At 35.3% G+C, this 22614-nt stretch overlaps 1 protein-coding gene across 1 annotated transcript in view; it reads right to left on the bottom strand.

Moving 5' to 3' along the window:
- Positions 1-216: 216 nt before the first annotated feature.
- The window catches only part of LOC106881638 (kelch-like protein 18), a 59590-nt gene continuing 37192 nt past the window's right edge, over positions 217-22614 (bottom strand). Inside the window, exons 5-7 of the mRNA XM_014932102.3 lie at positions 9707-9847; positions 5430-5622; positions 217-1474 (exon numbers count right to left, since the gene is read on the bottom strand). Of these exons, the coding sequence (XP_014787588.1) occupies positions 1252-1474; positions 5430-5622; positions 9707-9847 (557 nt within the window). The 3' untranslated portion in view covers positions 217-1251. The remainder of the gene's footprint in view (positions 1475-5429; positions 5623-9706; positions 9848-22614) is intronic.

Genomic DNA, 22614 nt, shown 5'->3' with positions numbered 1-22614 from the left:
CCAATCACTTCCATTTACTTATTCTATATGAATTACTATAAATGATGTATTTTCAGCTTCTGAACATCACTAATATTCAGAAATTAGAAGAGATCTGAAAATGGAATCATGTTATGTAAAGAGTTTGTAATGGAGGGGAAAAATGAAATACAGGAAAATGAAAACAAATTTTTAAAATTCAATTGAATAATTGATGTCATAGGGCGGAACATATTAGCTTTACATGTTGTAACAAGTTATGCTAGAAAACATAATTTAATGTGGCACATGATAATGAATGAGGTACATAGATATGATGTCATGGGCTGGAATACTCTACATTATTAAAATAACATGCAATGCAGTAAATGACATAAAATGCTGCATGAGACAATGTGACATATGTAATATGGTGTATGAGATATTCAAATGATTTTGATGATAGAAGATAGTAAATGATGCTGATGTAATGTGATACATGATATAAGTTATCAAAAGTAGTGATATATATTTTGCTGTTGTGTGATGCATAAAATGAGAAGTGGTACAGAGTATGATAAGATACATGATAAAATGGGATGTATTGAATAAATTTGGCATGTGAAGTAATGTTGCATGTAACATGGCAGTGAATATGAAGTCTTTTGAAACAGAGTTCTCTTTTTTTCTTTTGGGGCTTTATTAAGAATACTATAGAAAAAGCTAACATGAAGAGTTTACAGCATGAAAGAGCTTTTCCAGTCTAATACAGTTTTCAGAAGGGAATTACTAGTTATAAAAATAAAAGAACATACAGATGTATTGATATAAACATAATACAAAGAATTAATATTTTTAGCAACAAGCTGACAAAAGCAGGCACAAAATTAGCATGAATTAAACCTTTAAAAAATTTATGAATAAAAAAACAATTCAAGAAGAGACAAATTTTGCTTTGAAAGACTGCTGGTGGGTGAATTTTTAAACACAGCAACTATATCATTGAAAATAATATGAAATGTTATACCAAAGTTCAGGAATAAATGGAATTTCCTTTTCTTTGCATGATATGTTGAAGTGCTAAGATTGTTCCATTTCAAAAAGAAAAAGAATTTCATGTTTTGTGGGTTTTTTTTTTAAAATTTCACTAATGAAAAGGCTTTTATTTATACAACTGCAGACCTACATTCTGCTCCAAGTCACTTTTGTCCATGATTCAACCAACAGAAAATTTTAATTTATACAACTGACCATTGTCATATGTCCAAATGTGGTTGAAATGGATCTTTTTATTTATACAACAGCAGCACTGCACCCAGCACGAGGAATAATCATGCTGCTAATATATGTCCATTGATCTGTGTCAGGATCATACATCTCAGCAGTTCGTAGGCGACAAGATCCATCAAAACCTCCTAATACATATATTCGTCCATCAAATACTGTGACCCCAGGCCAAGCTCTTGACGTATTCATTGATGCAATGTTGTTCCACTGTCGAGTAACAGTATTGTACCTTCAAAAATAAAATAACAAATAAATAAAACTGTGAAGGATATTTTAATTGAATTTTAAAATATGGGAAACAGAATACAGGCATATTGGGAAACTTAACGATTCTGAAAATCTATTCTGCAGTCATATAAATATTAGTTATTTTGCATAGATTAAAAATCCTTTCTTCTCATAGTTTCTTGCAGTAGAGTTTATGATATACGAAAGATAGCGGCTAATCTTATAACTACATTATAATGTGTTACTTGATGTTACTGACAGATGAGTTGCTATCAAAATACTGTTTCATGATAAATAAATTAAAAATTACAGACCATTTTTTTACAACTAACTCTACTTACTTTCTTGGGACCTCCTAGCAAAATCGCTCATCTACAGTCTAAATCCTTTTCTTTCTCTTGGAAGTTCCTTGTTAGACTGCTCTGTTGCAATGTGTGAGGTACAACGTTGTTGTTGTTGTTGGCACTCCGTTGCTTATGACGTTGAGGGTTCCAGTTGGTCCGATCAACGGAACAGCCTACTCGTGAAATTAATGTGCAAGTGGCTGAGCACTCCACAGACACGTGTATGCTTAACGTAGTTCTTGAGGATATTCAATGTGACACAGTGTGACAAGGCTGGCCCTTTGAATTACAGGCACACCAGAAACAGGAAGTAAGAGCGAGAGAAAGTTGTGGTGAAAGAGTACAGCAGGGTTTACCACCATGCTCTGCCGGAGCCTCGTGGAGCTTTATGTGCTTTCGCTCAATAAACACTCAACGCCAGGTCTGGGGATCGAAACCGCGATCTTATGACCGCGAGTCCACTGCCCTAACCACTGGGCCATTGTGCCTCCATGTGAGGTACAACACTCAAGTAAAAAATGAGCAGAAATGGTAAAAGCTGATCTCAAAAGGCTGCACCTCACAAAAGATGACAAAGGACTGACTGCAATAAGCAGACGGATGCCATATGCTGGAGGAAACCAGCCAAACTACGCAAGCATTGAAAAAATGTAAAATGACAATGATGATGATGAACCAGAAAACAATTTAAATATAATGCCAGTGGCATTGATAGGATATCAGTTGTGGGTTTTTCATGAACAGAAAGCAGATGGAAATTATACTTCATGTAAATATATAAGATATACTGATTTTCAACCCACCAGTCAGTCTGACAGTCTGTCTCTGTACATATAACCTCTATAGTAGACATAATAATTCTACTTATCATTGCGTTAGTAAGGTTTTCACATGATTAGAGAAAGAGAGGGAGGGAGAAACAGAGGAAGAGAGAAGTGTCCATGACGAGAGGTAGAAGGAATATAATTGTAATGCTTTCACGTGATTAGTTGAAGAGAAAGAGAGGAGAGAGAAAAAGAGAATAAGGCAAAGAGTGAGACAGAAAGAGGGAGAAAGAAAAAGAAAGAGAGAAAAAGAGGGAGAGAGAAGCGTCCATGATGTAAGGTAGAGGGAACATAATAATTTTAGCAGAGGGGTTATGTTTTGATGGTGAGGTTAATGCTTATAGGAAAAATGAAAAAATAAGAGTAAATATTTATTTTTTGAGTCTGTGTATTAAGTCTATAAAATTGTACATAACGTATATAAAGTGTATATATAGAGTGCGTTAAGTAATCATTATATTCCAATTTCTTTCACTTTTCAATGAGTAGCAGATGGGCGGCTATCTTTCCATACAGACACAACACAGATTACGCTTTCAGGTATTTTGGACAAAGTTTTCAGAAATAAATAACCCAATAAGTTTACCATTAATTTTGTAAAAATTTTCACGGGTCCTGCTAGTATAATATAAACAGGGCTAATTTAGCTATTTTCTGTAGATTGAAAAAATGATGAACAACCTCAATTGATTTTCAAATCTTATTGGATTCTCATCAGAGGCATTTACATCAATTTGACTGATCCCGGCTATTAATTTGCATACTGTAAATGTTTGTGGTTCTGATTTGTCTATATTAATAGAATATTAAAAGGCAGAAAATACTGATCTATACTATAAATTGCAGTGTTCTTGATTGCTTGATTGATTGATTGAGTGTCAGCAGATTCACTCGAGAACGGTGCAGTGGAATCGCGTGAAATTCAGCACAGAGCGGCAGCATGGTCTGCTCATGTTCAGGAGATTTTTATTGCCCTCCAACTCCCATGGTTACCGAGATAATCGATTATTACTTTTTAAGATAGGTATACCCCATTCAAAGTGGAGAGGGGCGATTTTGTTGCCTTTCCCATGCTCGAAATTTTACGAAAAACCAGCACAATAAAGATTATTTTTTTCCAAGTAATGTGGTTGGGTTTGTTTTTCGAAAATTTTAATCAGAGGCACAGAAAAAAAATTTCAATTTTTTGTGCATTAAAAAGCCAAAGCTGTTAGACGCTGGCGTACAGCGATCGATATATATGCAGTGAATGTTTTCTCCATTTGCGTGCAATAAGGCTTAGGGCAAGCGAGTGTACCATCGAAATAACTTGAAAAGAATGCATGTGGGAATGCCGTTATAATGAATGCTCATTTAAATGTATTTTGCATGGAGTTGATGTACTTTTTAACAGGAGAGGAGTGCCTGCAGGCTGGTTCTTCTCAAGTTTATGCATTTTCAGGTTCAATGTGTTTCAAATAAGTACTGACAATTGAAGGTGATTGCAAAGACAAAGAACTACCTGTTTTTTTTTAAACAATTTTAACAGTGAGAACATTGGACAAAATATGTTATTGACATTAATAGTTTGTACCTCAGCTAATTACTGTTGAGAACTGCATAATCCATGTGTCATGTTAGAGATCTAAAAGGCATTTTCGAATTTCATTATTTTCTTTAATCCAGGCAACGCTGGATATTTCTGCTAGTTATCTATATATTAATAGACTAAGACTGAGTGCATTATGCTGTCACATGGTCAGTTGAAGGGAGAGGTGACAAGCAAAAGAAAAAGAGAGAGAGAAAAGTGTTGAGTGATATAGGGAGAAAGTAAGAGTTATGCTAAGATCAAATCTGTGATGCTGTCACATGGTTAGCTCAAGGGAGAAGTGTAAAGGGAGAGAGAAAGAGAGAAGAGTGTTAGTGCTGAGAGGCAAAAGAAAGGTATTACTATTATGTTGTGTGTTTAGTTAGTTGAAGAAAGAAGTAGAAAAAGAGAAATATAAACATGTTAAGTGCAGGGGCATTTGGTATAGATGAGGTGAGAGGCAAAGAGAATGAGTGAGTGAGTGAATGAATGTTGATTAAAAGGAACAGATGAGTGGAAAGTAGTTACATGATTTCAATGTTGTGTAATTGAATATTGTGACAGACAATAAAAATAAAAGTTTATTTGTTCTTACAAATTTTAATGTTCAACTGTTTGTGTACCTTCAATCTGGCAATGTATCAATGTGGATAGATAGACTCATTGACAGATAGAAAATAGAAAAACAAGATATATCAACACATAGCTAAATCATGGTGAAATAACATTAGCAGATAGCTGCGGATGTTACTTTTACCTTTTTATGTGTAGCAGCCCAAAGGCTGAGGCCATGTTGGGGCATCACGATTATTTAAGTCTTTTTATTAATCATCTGGTTTAAATGGTAATCCTTATAGTTAGAGTAGACAAATACTTACATCGACAGAAATGTAAGTAGAATATGACAGACAGATTGACTGACTGATTGATTGATTGCCGCTTCAATACCAACTGTGTGGATTTTTACATCTTCTGAAGAATCAAATGTTTCAGAAAAATATACAATTTCATCATACAATTTTTTAAATAACTGTAGAATGTCCATGGGTGCAGCTAATAGTAATTAATAGCATAACAGAAAATACCCACCAAAATAGATTTTCTTCATTAAGCTTCCAATGTAACTTCAAGTAAAAATCCTACATCTCACTTTTTGGAGATAGATATATAGAAAATTCTTTAAGCTTAAACTTTGTTAAAAAACCTGTAAAAATTCCATACCTTTCAACAATATCAAAATAACGATCTGTATGCCGACAGCGTCCCCCAAAAGCATAAATATAATGGTCTATTGCCATGAGCACTAGTCCTGAACGTGGTTTCTCCATTTCTGCAACTAATGTCCACTCTTCAGTTTCAGGATCAAAACATTCAACACTTGCCCTATCCATGTGCAAAGATTTGTCATAACCTCCTGTAAACAGAAAACAAGAAATCTCAATGGCAGTATTAGTAAAAAATTCATCTTTTAACCCTTTACCATTCAGATTATTCTGTCAAATATAATGCATATTTATTTACTGGCGCAAAATTCAGAGAGCTCCTACTTCTGCTGGCAACAAAGGGCCTCTCTCACAGAATGAAAGGCAGATTGTTTGATGTCTGTGTGCGAACAGCTATGCTGCATGGCAGTGAAACATGGGATGTGACAGCTGAAGACATGTGTAGGCTTGTAAGAAATGAAGCCGGTACGCTCCTCTGGATATGCAATGTCAGTGTGCATGTACAACAGAGTGTAAGCATCTTGAGAGAAAAGTAGGGCATAAGAGGCATCAGATGTGTGCCAAAGAGACAATTGTGCTGGTACAGTCATGTGATGCGTATGGGCGAGGACAACTGTGTAAAGAAGTGCCAATCTCTAACTGTGGAAGGAACTTGTGGTAGATGTAGATCCAGGAAGACATGGAATGAGGTGGTGAAGCATGATCTTCAAACTTTGAGCCTCACAGAAGTAATGACTAGTGACTGAAATCTTTGGCGGTGTGCTGTGTTTGAGAGGAGCTGTCAAGCCAAGTGCACCGGTGATGGTGGCATGTAAAGAACACCTTTCAAGCGTTGGGCCTCACGGAGGCAAAGTGGTTGAGTTCCTTTCAAGTGTTGGGTCTCACAGATTGCTTTCACTCTCTACCAGACAGTGGGATGCATGGTTGCTTTTACATACAAAGACCCTCCCTGGTGAAGAATGAACCCCACCCCATAGGCTAGTTATTGGTGACTTTAGACTCGGGGCCAGAAGGATGCCAAAAAGCAGACCAATCTGGAAAAGAAGGACTTGCAAGCTTAAGAACCCTTCACATGGTCAGAAGTTTAGGGATATCCTTACTGAGAAATTTGATAATAGGGAGGAGGAGCTACAGTCCTGTGACATAGAAGGCAGCTGGGGATTCCTGCGACACAGCTTGCTGAGTGTCACAGACCAAATCTGTGGATGGTACAAAGTCCCTTCCAGACCTAGGGTAACATGGTAGTGGAACAATACTGTAGACAGGGTCATAAGAGCAAAGAAACAGGCCGGGAAGAGTGGGAGTAGTAGGAGACTATATCAGATAGACAAAAGGGAAGCTAGGAGACAGGTATATATAGCCAAATGAGTAGCAGAAAAGAAGAAGTTTGCCTATGTTCAGCAACATGAGGACCAAAGAACTGAAGAATTTCGGATTGCAAGACAGTGCATGAGAGAAAACTGTGATGTCATAGGAGAGAAATGTGTCCGCATGGATGATGATGCTCTTGTGTTTAATGATTCTGCAAAGAAAGAGGCTTGGAGATGCCATTATGAAAGACTGCTGAATGTGGAGAATGAATGAGAGGAGGAGAGTCTGGCAAAGGTTGACCCAATTGAGGGACCAGCTATTCCAATTGACTGTCAATTGCTTTATCTACCAGGGTACTGGTAGATAAAGCAAGACAGGGAAAGTACCTGGCCCATCAGGAATCACAGCTGAGATGCTTAAAATATCGGGCAGTGTGGGTTATGGTCTTGTCACCCACATGGCTCCCGTGCTGGTGGCATGTAAAAAACATCATTCAAACGTGGTTGATGCCAGGTCCGCCTGACTGGCTCCCATGCCGGTGGCACGCAAAACGTACCATCTGAATGTGATTGACGCCAGGACCGCCTGACTGGCTCCCATGCTGGTGGTACATAGGTACATAAAAAGCAGTATCTGAATGTGGCTGATGCCAGTACCGCATCACTGGCTCTTGTGCCAGTGGCACGTAAAAAGCACTATCCAAACATGATTGATGCCAGGTCTGCCTAAACTGGCTCCTGTGCTGGTAGCACATAAAAAGCACCCACTACACTCTCGGAGTGGTTGGCATTAGGAAGGGCATCCAGCTGTTGAAACATTGCCAGATCAAATTGGAGCCTAGTGCAGCTGCTGGCTCTCCAGACCTCAGTCAAACCATCCAGCCCATGCCAGCATGGAAAATGGACATGCAACAATGATGATGATAATGATGATGGATACGTAACTGCTAGTGGGGGGGAGGGCAGGGTAGATAAAGTTTTGCTTTTATTATTAAGCCACTGCGTAGTTTTGGGAAAATGCAAAAGGAGACAAGCACAATGTGATAATATATACTTATAAATTATTATCATCATTGTAGTGGCTGAGTTCCTCTTGAGCGTTGGGCCTGATGGAGGCAAAGTGGCTGAGTTCCTTTTGTGTGTTGGGCCTCATGGAGGCAATAACCAAAACCTTTGGTATTATGTTGTGCTTGAGAAGTAGACCCATCAAGCCAAGTAAAATCGCAGTTGTGACAGATACTGGTACCTTTTGATCAGAACAACATTGAGATGGATTGTTTTAATATCTACTTTCCTTCGCTTGCATCGGTCAGAGGGAATTTGTTGAGGCAGACTTTCTATGGCCAGATACCCTCCCTACTGTCAACCCACATGTTTCCAAGTAAGATAATATTTCACTATTGCCAGATATGTTTTTCATTTGATGTGATTTATGCCTGCTGGAAAAATATATTTTATTCTAGGACAATAACTCTTTAAATCAAAGACGCGAACTCTTGAATTCCTGCAAACACGCAACTAAATTTAAAATGTTGGCTAACAATATACCATATGGATAGTATATATTTTTTGATTCTTGGACTAGTTTTTAATCACACTGTTAGATTTGTTTCTTATAATACATGATTTATCTTGCATCACAAAGATATTGTATATATTTCTTTGATTTAAGGTTTTCCTTGATTTTTATAAGAATTTATATTGAATTTATCTTGTTTATTTTGTTCATTGCATGCTTAAGACCGTTAATTGAAAGGACCAATGAAACAAATCCATTTTTAAAGGGTATCCTTTAACTAGTTTTGATCATATCATTATTTTTGTTTTATTTTAACAAAACTGTCCGACGAACGGGAACATGAAACTCTTAGTTACAGCTTTAGTTATATTTCTGCTGCTTTTAAATAAAGTATATATATATATATATATATATATATATAAAGTCACAAGGTATGAGAGGTGAATATATTTATTTAATAACTTGTCATTCTTAGGATTACAGCCATTTCACAGACTTCTTCATGTAGTAATAATTTCATCATCATCATCATCATTTAACGTCCACTTTCCATGCTGGCATGTATTGGACGGTTCAACTGAGGACTGGCATGCTAGGAGGCTGCACCAGGCTTCAATTTGATCTGGCAAGGTTTCTACAGCTGGATACCCTTATTAACACCAACCACTCTGAGAGTAGTGGGTGCTTTTTATGTGCCACCAGCATGGGGGCCAGTTAGGCGGCGCTGGCATTGACCATGCTTGGATGGTGCTTTTTATGTGTCACTTGGCACTGGCATGAGTCATGCTCGAATGGTGCTTTTACATGCTACTGGCATGTGTGCCAGTCAGGCAGCACTGGCATCGGACATGACAATGATTTCAATTGACTCAACAGGTCTTCTCAAGCATGTTTGCATTAATATGCAAGCTTGACATTATACAATACAATTGTATATTCACAAATCAATGCAAATAAAGAAAAGCTAGCCCATCCGATCATCGTGGTTACATCAAAAATTCAATTCTAATTGTGTGTGTGTGTGTGTGTGTGTTTATATATATATATATATATATATATATATATATATATATATATATACACACACACAGACACTTACACATACAACTGATACATCATAAGGACTCTTCTGTTAATTTATAGAGGTGTGTTGCGATTGAGATGTATGAAAAGCAAAAGAAATCCAATAAACACAATTAAACTGATAGTGATTGCCCTGTCTTCTGCTGACAATAAAAGTAAACGTTATCTTTCAGTCCAGTTGTATTTTCTGTTATCACTGTGATAGCTGGTGACCAAAAAATATTGAATAGCAAAATATGTCTTGTTAAACGTGAGTCTTAAAAATTTTAAGCTTGTACCAGCTGTAATGTTTTAGTCACCAGGACTTCTTTCTACTACCATATAATACTAAAATAAACTGAATAATTAAAAAATGAAGCTCACCAGCAACAAATATCTTTCCATCACATTCAGTTACTCCAGCACCTGCCCGTCTACGTTTTAAGCTTGGTGCAAATGTCCACTGATCTTTTCGAGGATTATATTTCTCTACTATGTTGTAACTACATGATCGGTCTTCTCCACCTAGCAAAAATAAAAGTATATAAAAAATAAATTAACAGTAAAAAAAAAAATCAAATGAAATATTACAACAATCAATAAAAGTATTTAATTCAGATGCACTTTTTATATCTAATTGAAGAATTGAAATTTAATAATAATTCTTTTCATATTTTAGAAATGTATAGACATTGTTTGAAAGCGTAAATATGCATTCTATAGAAATGACTACTGCTTTTTGACATGATTTTTGGTATGCTACTTTAAACAAGCTTAAAATAATTATATTTTTGAGAAAAAAAATATAACTTTTAGACTTTTCAAAGATAAGCTATCCTTTATGAAAGCTAACCAAAGAATGTAACATTTAAAGAAATATCTAAAATTATCAATGGGGATAAATTTATTACATCTACATTTTGAATTGATGATAGTCAAGAATAGAAGACATGGCAGCACTGTATAAGTATTAGATATACAAATGAAAGAAAAATAAGCATGCCATTATGCTCAGATGTAGAATACTTGAATTAAATTAATTAAAGAGAATAACTGTTCAAATGAAAACATAATAATCTCATAAATGCTGAGAATAAGAATGAGGAATTTTAGGCACAAGTTGAATAAGTTAGAATGATTTAGATTCAAAACAAAAAATAAGCAAGAGAATATGTAAAACACAAAAATCTTGTATAAAGTTGCATTAGGAAAGGAGTTTTTACTGAACATGAAAAAACACAAGATATTTGAAATTAAATAAGGTATTCTAATAGAAGTTTCAAATGATGATTATATGCATTAAAAAGTGACAGGTTGGCAAGGGTGTAATTAGGGTGGGGCAGGTAAAGCAATATCCTAGGTGCCAAATTTTGGAGGGCACCATTTTATAAATTAAATACTAATTTTTAATTAAACTACAATCTTTTGGAAATGTACTGATAGCATACTTCTATATATTTTATAAAATATACACATTCATTTTCTAAAACTAGTACTGAAATAGCAACTTTAGAAAAAAGGGCTAACACCAATGCCACAAATGACAAAACCAGCATAAATTTTGTTCTATACTATCACAAGCACTTCATAAAGTTACAAATTTCTTTTAGTGAACCATACTACAAATAAATCTAAATAGGAAATGTTTTTGATATGTATATATCATCATAAGGCAGCGAGCTGGCAGAATCATTAGAATGCTAAGCAAAATGTTCAGTGGCATTTCATCTGTGTTCACATTCTGAGTTCAAATTCTGCTGAGGGAGACTTTGCCTTTCACCTTTTCAGGGCCGATAAAATAAATACCAGTTGAACACTGGGGTCAACATAATTGACTTACCCTCCACCCTCAAAATTAATGACTTTGTGTCAAAACTTGAAATCCATATTTATATCATCATTATCATCGTTAATGTCCATTTTCCATGTTGGCAACAGTTGGACAATATAATAAACTCAAATTATATAAACTAATTAAATAACCAGGTAATACACATTCAAGCAGCCAACTTGAACAAGGAAACAATATCAAATAAGGAAAGTAAAACACATTCCTATCCACTTTTCCATGTTCACATGGCAAATGACCAGATATGTTTTCACTGAAGATTGGAAACCAAAGGCACTGCTTGTATGATGGAACTGTCTCTTTACAACTTTCACACAATGTAATAAGGAAACACAAATGCACACACAGATATATATACATGACAGGCTTCTTTCAGTTTCCATCTACCAAATCCACTGACAAGGCTTTGGTCAGACCAGAAATGTTGTAGAAGAGACTTACTATGCAGTGGTACTGAACCCAAACCTGAAGCCATGTGGTTGGGGAGTAAACTCCTTAATCACACAGCTATGCCTGTAGTTATATATATATATAGTTATATATATATATATATATATAGTTATATATATATATATATATATAGTTATATATATATATATATAGTTATATATATATATATATATATATATAGTTATATATATATATATATATATATATAGTTATATATATATATATATATATATAGTTATATATATATATATATATATATATATATATATATATATATATATATATATATATATATATATATAGTTATATATATATATATATATAGTTATATATATATATATATATATAGTTATATATATATATATATATATATAGTTATATATATATATATATATATAGTTATATATATATATATATATATATATATATATATATGTATACACACACATATATATTAAGTATACACACACATATATATTAAGTATACACACATACACACACACACACGCTCATTATCATCATCATCATTTGATAGGCCAATTGTTGAGTGGATAAAGTATGATATAGAGGCAGGAATAGGTATCTTGCTGTAGAGGAGATACATGGCAAGCCCAGTTGGAAAGAGAGAGAGGATAATGGTAATGAGGTGTCAGGGTGTATCCTCGAGGTACAATTATATGAGAGAATAGGGAGAGAGAATTGGGAAGGGTGGGTAATTGGTGAGTGTGAAAGGGGAGTGGCAGATAGTTAGAGAAGAGGACAGAGGGTATTACTGTGAATAGTCAATGATGAACATCAGTTTGGGAGAGAAGGTGAAAGAAATGGAAGTGTATCAGGGAGGTGATAAGTAGCAGTACAAAAGATGGTGGGGTACAGAGCAACATTATAATAAAACTATAAATAGATGAGAAATAGGGAGATTTGAAGTGTGGGTAGTGTGAAAAGGGGAGGCACCGAAACAATTAAGGTCAGAATTATGTGGGGATAAACATAGTGACAAATCATGATGGAGGGAAGGGGGATTCAATGGTAGATATGAGAGGATATTCAGAAGAGAGTAGTAAGAATGTGGAATGGGTGACAACAGAAAGTGATTCTAAGGATACAGTGATAGTACAAAAGGGGCATGAAAAAGTGCAGTAGTTAGAAGAGCAATGGAGGGATGGGTGTATTGTGGGTGGGCTGAACAGGGACAGACTGGGTGCAAGGGCAAAAACATAAATGATATGCTTTTAGGACCTCATTTTTTTGCTGAGAAGAACAGATCTTCTAAAGTGATTTCTAGAGAACAGTGAATCACCAATCATCTTGGACCTTTGTCATCTCCTCTGGGAGGCTCACCATCCTGAGGTTGGTCTTCACTAGAGTTATCACACAGCTGATATTACATCGATACTGTCATTAGTGAATACTAAAGATTAAAAACAAAAAACATTAATTTATTGATATTTCTTAAATGTAGGGCTTCTGCATACTAGTGAGTTTACAAGAAAAATGTAATTATTATAATAAGAATAAATTTATTGGACCTTACAAAACCTTTCAATAGAGGAAATAAATGTATTCTTTTATTCTTTTATTTGTTTCAGTCATTTGACTGTGGCCATGCTGGAGCACTGCCTTTAGTCAAGCAAATCGGCCCCAAGACTTATTTTTTGTAAGCCAAGTACTTATTCTAGTGGTCTCTTTTGCTGAACTGCTAAGTCACAGGGACATAAACACACCAGCATCAGTTGTCAAGCGATGTTGAGAGGACAAACACAGACACATAAACATATACACACACATACATATATACGACAGGCTTCTTCCAGTTTCCGTCTACCAAATTCACTCACAAGGCTTTTGTTGGCCTAAGGCTATAGTAGAAGACCCTTGCCCAAGGTGCCACACTGTGGGACTGAACCCGGAACCATGTGGTTGGTAAGCAAACTACTTACCACACAGTCACTCTTTGCATGAGAATTGTGTAGCTTCCAGGTTAGAGAGAGTAAATGAAGCACAAATTCAACTTTTGAGCAGGAAACTGATGCCCAGAAGTTGATAACTCATAAATATATGTGAAAACATCTACATGAAATCAACTTACCTGCATTCAACTTAAGTGAAAGTGAAATGACAACAGGTGCAAGTAACATTCATAGTATACTACAACAATCATTATATCCTATCAGCAAATTTCATCCAAATCCAAGCTCTAGTTATATTTTTATGACTTTTTTTATACTGGATTGGCTGCATTTCATCAAAGTCACCAGTTTTTAATTGGGAGATTTATATCGAGGACGTTTAAGAGTTAAATAATTCAAGTAGTATTTTCAATAAAAATATTAATATTACATCCTGGCTTTCTCTACTGAAAGTTGGACAATAAATGTAATTTTGATCATGCTATTCTGAATATGCTGAGACAGTTGACTGGGAAAACTGTTTGTGTATAGAATGGGCATCTCTAAAATTTAGATGTGAAAATAAAGAAAAAAGTATATATTATACAAGTATAGTAATGATGTGATGTTTGTATGCTTTGTAGTAGGTCTTAAAGGATTATGGGAGTACTGTTACAACTTACTTCATACCAGATTTAAAAATTAAGATCTGGTAGATTTTATAATTAATTTTGTGTGTGTACATATATACATACACACGCACACACATCTGTAACACTGTTATTGTTATATATATTTATATATATATATATATATATATATATATATATACACACATATATATATATATTTTGCGCGGGTGGCACATGAAATGCACCATTTTGAGCGTGGATGTTGCCAGTACCGCCTGACTGGCCTTTGTGCGGGTGACACGTAAAAGCACCCACTACACTCTCTGAGTGGTTGGCGTTAGGAAGGGCATCCAGCTGTAGAAACTCTGCCAAATCAGATTGGAGCCTGGTGTAGCCATCTGGTTTCACCAGTCCTCAGTCAAATCGTCCAACCCATGCTAGCATGGAAAGCGGACGTTAAACGACGACGATGACGATATATACATATATATACATACATACATACATAATATATATATACACATATACATACATATATATACATACACACACACATGCACACACACACTATATATATATATATATATATATATATATACATACACACACACACACATACACATACACATATACATACATATACACATACACACCTATATATATATTTATTTAAAGGACACAAATTATTCGAGTGAGTTCGTTGCCAGTGCCCCTGAACTGGCTCTTGTGTGGAACCGTCGTAGGATTTTCGAGCGAGACCGTTGCCAGTGCCAGTACCGCCTGACTGGCCTTCGTGCGGGTGACACGTAAAAGCACCCACTACACTCTCTGAGTGGTTGGCGTTAGGAATGGCATCCAGTTGTAGAAACTCTGCCAAATCAGATTGGAGCCTGGTGTAGCCATCTGGTTTCACCAGTCCTCAGTCAAATCGTCCAACCCATGCTAGCATGGAAAGCGGACGTTAAACGACGACAACGACGACATACATATATATATATATATATACATATATATATATATATATATATACATATATTTTGTAAGTCCTGTATGAATGTGACTGGTAGAATGGTTATTAACCATACTGCTTAGAAGTTGAATCTATGCATTGATTTTTAATTTGAATTTCGTTATTAATAAGAATTTCAGTTATTCTCTCTCTCTCTTTTATTTTTTGGACAATTCTATACAAAATTGTAGTCCAGTCAACAGATGATTTTTATCAGTTTTATGTACAAATTGCAATATTACTCTCAGTTTTATGTACAAGTTGCTATGAGTTGGTGCTGCTGAGAGACACTCTAGACATTCTACACCACATCCAGAAAAGAGCCACTTTTAAGTCAGTCACAGACATAATCCAGTCTCTGGCCCACAAACATTCCATCTCCTTTCTCAACCTTTTCTATCATTATTATACTGACCTCTGCTCTTTAGAGCTTACTAGGTACATGCTTCACTCTACTCAGGTAACCAGACTTACTGCCCTCTCCTCCTCTCATCACTATTATACTGTTCAACACTCCAGAGCCTACATTAACAACTACACCCAGTCCTTCCATTAAATCCCATTTTATTAATATCTTTAGGTGTTGTCTTACAGTTTAAGAGAAAAAGAAATGGTATCAATCTCATAGGTCAAGGAGGAATTGCAAGGGCCATGGACACTGCTAATCCCTTCAGACCCAGCAAGGTAAAAAGAAAAAAAGAGAATATATTAATGTATACATACATATACATATTTTCACACACACATACAAAAACAAATATATACAGTAACAAAAACTACCTACAACCTTTAGGGAGCCTCCTGGGCATTTGAGAAAATCTAGTTACTGTGTGTCCCGAGTGTTTATTGTTTCTGTGCATCTTTCACAAACAACTTTCTGTTAACCTACCTGTGATTCCATTGCACCTCTTATGTGACCATAGCTTGCACTGAGTGCATCAGATGGAATTCTTTCCAACACTTTTCCTACATATTGAGCAGGGCCATTTATTTACTTGATGGAAAAATAGTCTTAACTGCTTTCTTGCTAACAACTTTGGTCTTCACTAGGTTAAATTTAAGGCCCACTTTTTTAATTCTGTTGTAGATTTTGTTAGAAGAGTGAGGTTATCAACATATAAAAGCATCCATGCAAGCCAGTCTTAAATTCCTCTGTTGTAGCCTCGAGGACTACGATGAATAAGAGGGAATCAAGAACTGAGCCCTGGTGAACTCCTATTTGTACACTTAATTCATCACTGTACTCATAGCTGACTTTTCTCTATTGACAGCACCCTTTTACATGGCTTGTTTGACAAACCATTTCTCTACTCCTAACTTTGTTAGAGGCCACCAGATAACAGAATGAGTGACTCTATTGAAGGTGTTCCCCAGGTTGATGTATGTCAAGTACAATGATATATTTTTTGCTAGATACTTCTCTTACAACTGCCTCATTAGGAAGATGGCATCTGTAGTACTTCTCCTTGGCACAAAATCAAACTGCATCTCATCTATTCTAACCAATTAGACTATAACTCTCTCTGTAACTTTCATGGCTTGATCCAGCAGTTTGATACATTTGTAATTGTTTCTTAAGTATCACCTTTACTCATGTAGCAGCTAACTATAATGCTGCTACACCAGTTATTGGATATGTAACACATGATTGACTATAAGAGTGACTAGGGCATATCCTACTCCAGATATTTTAAGCATTTCAGTAGGGGTTCTTGATAACACATGCATGTATACACACACATGCACATTTATACACACACACACACAGAAATCCTAACTATTTCATGAAAATTCTAATCATCCAAAATCTATAACAGGTAATCTTGTAAAGAATATCTCTTATAATTTCCATTCTATCCTCTAACATAGAAATATTTAATAATCACTCTGAATATTATAATGAGGCTCCGTTGAAAAGTGGTTTTGAGGATAAGATCCAATTTATTACAACACTCGATTAACACAACTTTAAATTTAGCATACATTCAATGCAAAACATTAATAACCCCATGACACCTTAATTCAACCTTCCAAATGTCAGAAAAATTTATTAAAACAAACAAAATGAATCTAAAGTATGCAACTAAAAACAGAGTTAAAAACTTTATTAAAATAAAATGTATAAAAAATTTAATAATAACGTTGAATCAAAAAGCTACAACACACTTAACACAACTATCAAAAATTCTAAGAAGATAGGATAAAAATAACATATTTCGTTAGGACCAAGATACCTGGTACCTTGCTGTACTGAAGAAGACCCGTCTTACACTGCACAAGTGTTAAGACTGCATCCCCTGGTGAAGAGGATTGTGTTAGTACAACATAAAAGCACTCATGCTGGTGGCACATTAAAAGCACCCATCACACACTGTAAAGTGGTTGGCATTAGGAAGGGCGCCCAGCTAGAGAAACCAAGCCAAATCAGACTGGAATCTGGTGCAGCTTCCCAGTTCTGGTCAAACCGTCCAACTCATGCCAGCATGGAAAACAGACAGATGATGTTGATGAATACTCACACAGCATACTTTCAAATAGACCCATGAAACAACTATAATATACCTCCCATAAAAAGTACTCTCATACAAGGTATAAAATAGAAATATTAAAATGTGGAAGAGGAATTCAAATTATTTTAATGGATTTTACACAAAAAAGTTACAACAAATATACCTAAAGTTTTCTTTATCATATTAAGTGCAAAAGTGTTGAGAAAAAAGTTGGGTATATGAGGAATCAAATACAACATGCAAGAAGACTACTTTGGTTTGGTCATGTGAAACATATGAATAAAAACCGCTGTATAAAGAAGTGCCAATCATTGAGAGTGAATGGTACCTGAGAAAGAGGGAGACCCAGGAAGATATGGGATGAAATAGTGAGGACCACTCTCAGGATATTGTCATCTCACAGAGGAGATGACAATGGACTGAGATGTCTGACGATATGAGGTTCTTGAGAAGACATGCCCACTTCAGCGAAATTGAGTTCTAGAAGCACTGAGTTCCACCCACATGTAATAAAAAAACTTTTTCCACACCCTACCTCAACAAACAGAACTACATCTCTCCTCTTCCTTGAACTTCCTCTTAATGTACTATGTTTATCTCATGCTCCCCAATCCTGCCCTCACTGCCTTGCTCACTGTATCATTACTATCTTGTTGTCCCCCACCTACTCTATATGCTGAGGTTTTACCAGTCACTGCAACCCCACCCCGACACTCTTTGCATTCCTATGAAATCACTACTCCTTACTCATGCACCTTGACAATACCTTACCATTTATATTCTGACCCAGTATCTTGAGGGCATGCCCTTCCACTTTGCTGCCACTTATCTCCCCTCGTCTCTTCTCTAACATCCCATTTATATTCTGATCCTTGTGAACATGCCTTGGTGCATCGCCACCATCTCTCTCCTAATCTCTTTCTTTTGCGCTCTCCTTTGAACTGGTTAACCATGTATCTCCTCTACAGCAACACACCTTTTACTGGCCTCAATTTTGATCACTCCTTCTTTCTTTCTCTCTCTCTGACCAGGTAACCATGTATCTCCTCTACAACAAGATACCTGTTTCTGTCTCTCTGTCACATTCTAGCCTTTCATCATCTGTCACAAGATCACCTCCAATGCCACACCCCCTCTCAAAGGATCTTTGTCTTGTAAGTTACTTGGTGACCCTGCCAGTGCTGGTGCCATATAAAAAGCATCCAGTCCACACTATTAAGTGGTTGGCATTTGGAAGGGCATCTAACTAAAAAGCCATGCTAAAACTGACCTCACCTGTGCTGGTGCCATGTAAAAAGCACTCAGTACACTCTGCGGAGTGGTTGGTGTTAGGAAGGGAATCCAACTGTAAAAACCATGCCAAAACAGACAGCGAAGCATGGTGCAGTCTTCTGTCTAGCCAGCTCCTGTCAAATTGCCCAACCCATGCCAGCATGGAAAGCGGATGTTAAATGATGATGATGATGATGATGATAATGATCAAGTAGGAACGTTTCTCCAAAACACAAGTATCAATTTATTTTTAGTAAGTACACTGTTAAATTCTCTTACTATACCACACCATAATCTTGTGGAGATTACAGAATAGTACAGTAAATAGTCTTTCAGTTTACTATATGTAACTATAGTTAGCAAGATATAATTCTATAGAAACTTTTCAAATAGCATTTATATAAAATTATCTTTATCCTCACTACATAAAAAATCATACTTATACCTGTGAATTTCTTTATTGTTATTGTATCATATTATTATTGTATTATTATTGCTTGGAAACAGGCTTCTGAAAATATATTACATAGAAAAATGCGAGCAAGAGAAATAATATTCTTGAGATAGTAAACCTGGAAAATTACAGGACAAGTTATGACACTTGGAAAAGTTCAGGACAACTTATTACATTTGGTAAAGTACAAAACAAGAAATTTTTTACTTAAAATATTGCAGCTAAGAATAAAATTTCAAATAAAACATTTAGATTTAGAAAATATTAGCTTTTATTAAAACTAAAATTTTATTACAAGTTATTATTTCTATTTGTTATAACTTGTTACTTTTATTAAAAATAAAAAATAAGTCAAAATATTTTTTGCAATATTTTTTTAATCATTAATTAGAAATTTGAAAATAGATTATAAAAAATAATAGTAGTACATAATTAGTTAGTACAATAAATAGAATAATACAAAAATTAGTTAGAATAGGTGCAGGAGTGGCTGTGTGGTAAGTAGCTTATTTACCAACCGTCATGGTTCCGGGTTCAGTCCCACTGTGTGACACCTTGGGCAAGTGTCTTCTACTATAGCCTCGGGTCGACCAAAGCCTTGTGAGTAGATTTGGTAGATGGAAACTGAAAGAAGCCCGTCATATATATATATATATATATATATATATATATATATATATGTATGTGTATATATGTTTGTGTGTCTGTGTTTGTCCCCGCAACATCACTTGACAACTGATGCTGGTGTGTTTACATCCCTGTAACTTAGCGGTTTTGCAAAAGAGACCGATAGAATTTGTACTAGACTTACAAAGACTAAGTCCTGGGGTCGATTTGCTCGACTAAAGTCGGTGCTCCAGCATAGCCACAGTCAAATGACTGAAACAAGTAAAAGAATTACAGTAAAATCTATCTATAGCAACAAATTTACAGTAAAATTTGCTCGAGTTATTGCCAAGTCCCCACATTTTTAATCTTGACCCAATGCCTATTTTTTACATAATGAATTTGCCTACCATATATACTGTTCCACTTTGCATAGAACTTCAGTTATATTGGCACTTCTGGCTCTCATTTCTTAAGTATTCTAGTGTGTCAATATTCTAACAAAATGATGGTACTTTTTTTCATTATAATGTTACTTTGTAAATTAAAATCAAATAATTTTTAATATTCAAGTTTTATCCTTAGCTGCAATATTTTAAGTAAAAATTTTCTTGTTCTGTACTTTACCAGATGTAATAAGTTGTTCCAAACTTTTTCAAGTGTAATAAATTGTCCAGTGATTTTCCACGTTTATAATCTTAAGAATATTATTTCTCTTGCTCACATTTTTCCAGGCTATGCTATTATACTAATTAATGTGTCAAATGTGTCAATTAGCAGTGTCGTTGATAATTTTTTCCTTACCTCAATGATACCGGTGACATATATTAGAAGTCCCCTTCATAAAAAAGTATAGAACTATATTATCACCCTCAAATTTGAGAAACAAACACTCATAATTTTTTCTTTAAAAACTTCAATGCATGAGATTGATACCATGAAATTCCTTGAATTGAGCTCTATCATTTAAACTTCATTAAAATATAGTTTGTTTTTAAAATAAAAAAGTCAATTATACTTAAATCCAATTTTTGCCTTATATTTTTTTCATGATATTTTACCTCACAACTTTTTTGATACAAATTTTCGTTGCATGAGAACAAAACTATGAAATTTTTCATGCCTTCTTCTATCATTGAAATTAAGATAAATATATTTTGCTTTTAAAATAAAAAAAAAGTTATTTAGATCTAAACTTGATTGGTGGCGTTACTTACTCTCCTATAACGTTGCTACAAATTTTGATGTAAACTTTTTTCTACCAGATCAAATCTCAATTTTTTAATGCCAAAATGTAACTAGGGACCAGTCCTCTTCAAAAATGTTAACAGCTTTCAATTTGGTTAAGAACTGAATTAGCAACAAGCTCTGAAAAATGCTGTGTGTGAGTAAATTGTGGCCTTAAGAATATTATTCAACTACTACCATAGTTGAATAAGATATATATATATATATATATATATATATATATATATATATATATATATATATATATATATGCATACATATATATACCAGTTGCAGACTATGCTGACAGAGATGGACACTTAGGGCTTAGCAACAGGTCTTAAAATGAACTGCATGAAAACAAAGTATATGCAGTTGGAAGACATAGTACAAGGTAGGAAGTAATGAAATTGATGAGGTAAAGGAGTAGGTCAACTAAGGGCAAATAGTTAATATGCGCTGAGATACGGATGCTGAAATCTTAAAGAGAATAAGGGTAGGATGGAAGGTATTTAACTTGGGAAAGGATGTGTTCAAAACAAAGTGAAACAATATAATACATTGCAGACTTTTCAATAGCACTGTCCTACATGTGCTCTTATACGCAAGTGAAACGTGGGCTACCACAAAGAGGATAGAACATTGACTAGGTATGACACAAAGGGTCTTGGAAAGATCCATTCTAGGAATATGATTGTGAGAGCATATTTGAAATGAGATAATTCAAGAATGGAACACAGTGAACGATGAAGTTACAGAATACCAAAAGCAGAACTTCTACCAGGCTAGACATGTTGCAAAGTTTACAGACAACAGGTGGACCTGTGCAGTTGCCGAGTGGTATCCAAGAGATCAGAAAAGGGCTACTTAGAAGGCCTTCACACAGATAAGAAGAGAATTTAGTTAAGTAATTTAGGTCAAGATTGAAAAGAATGGTGCAATCAAGACAGAATTGGAAGCACATTGTCACCAGTGGTGTATAACAGCATCTGATAATCTGGTTAATACTGTGAGAGGGCATCCTGACGTTAGGAAAGGCATCCAGCTGTAGAAACTCTGCCAGATCAGATTGGAGCCTGGTGCAGCCATCTGGTTAGCCAGTCCTCAGTCAAATCGTCCAATCCATGCTAGCATGGAAGGCAGACGTTAAACAATGATGATGATGATGATATATATGTGTATATATATATATATATATATATATATCATCATCATCGTTTAACGTCCGCTTTCCATGCTAGCATGGGTTGGACGATTTGACTGAGGACTGGTGAAACCGGATGGCAACACCAGGCTCCAGTCTGATTTGGCAGAGTTTCTACAGCTGGATGCCCTTCCTAACGCCAACCACTCAGAGAGTATATATATATATATATATACACAGACAGATACAC

Source organism: Octopus bimaculoides, chromosome 4, assembly GCF_046866305.1.
Source record: "Octopus bimaculoides isolate indiv1 chromosome 4, ASM4686630v1, whole genome shotgun sequence".
Classification (NCBI taxonomy): Eukaryota; Metazoa; Mollusca; class Cephalopoda; order Octopoda; family Octopodidae; genus Octopus; species Octopus bimaculoides.
Note: the sequence above shows the minus strand (reverse complement) of the source record. Positions and strands in the feature narration are given on the sequence as shown.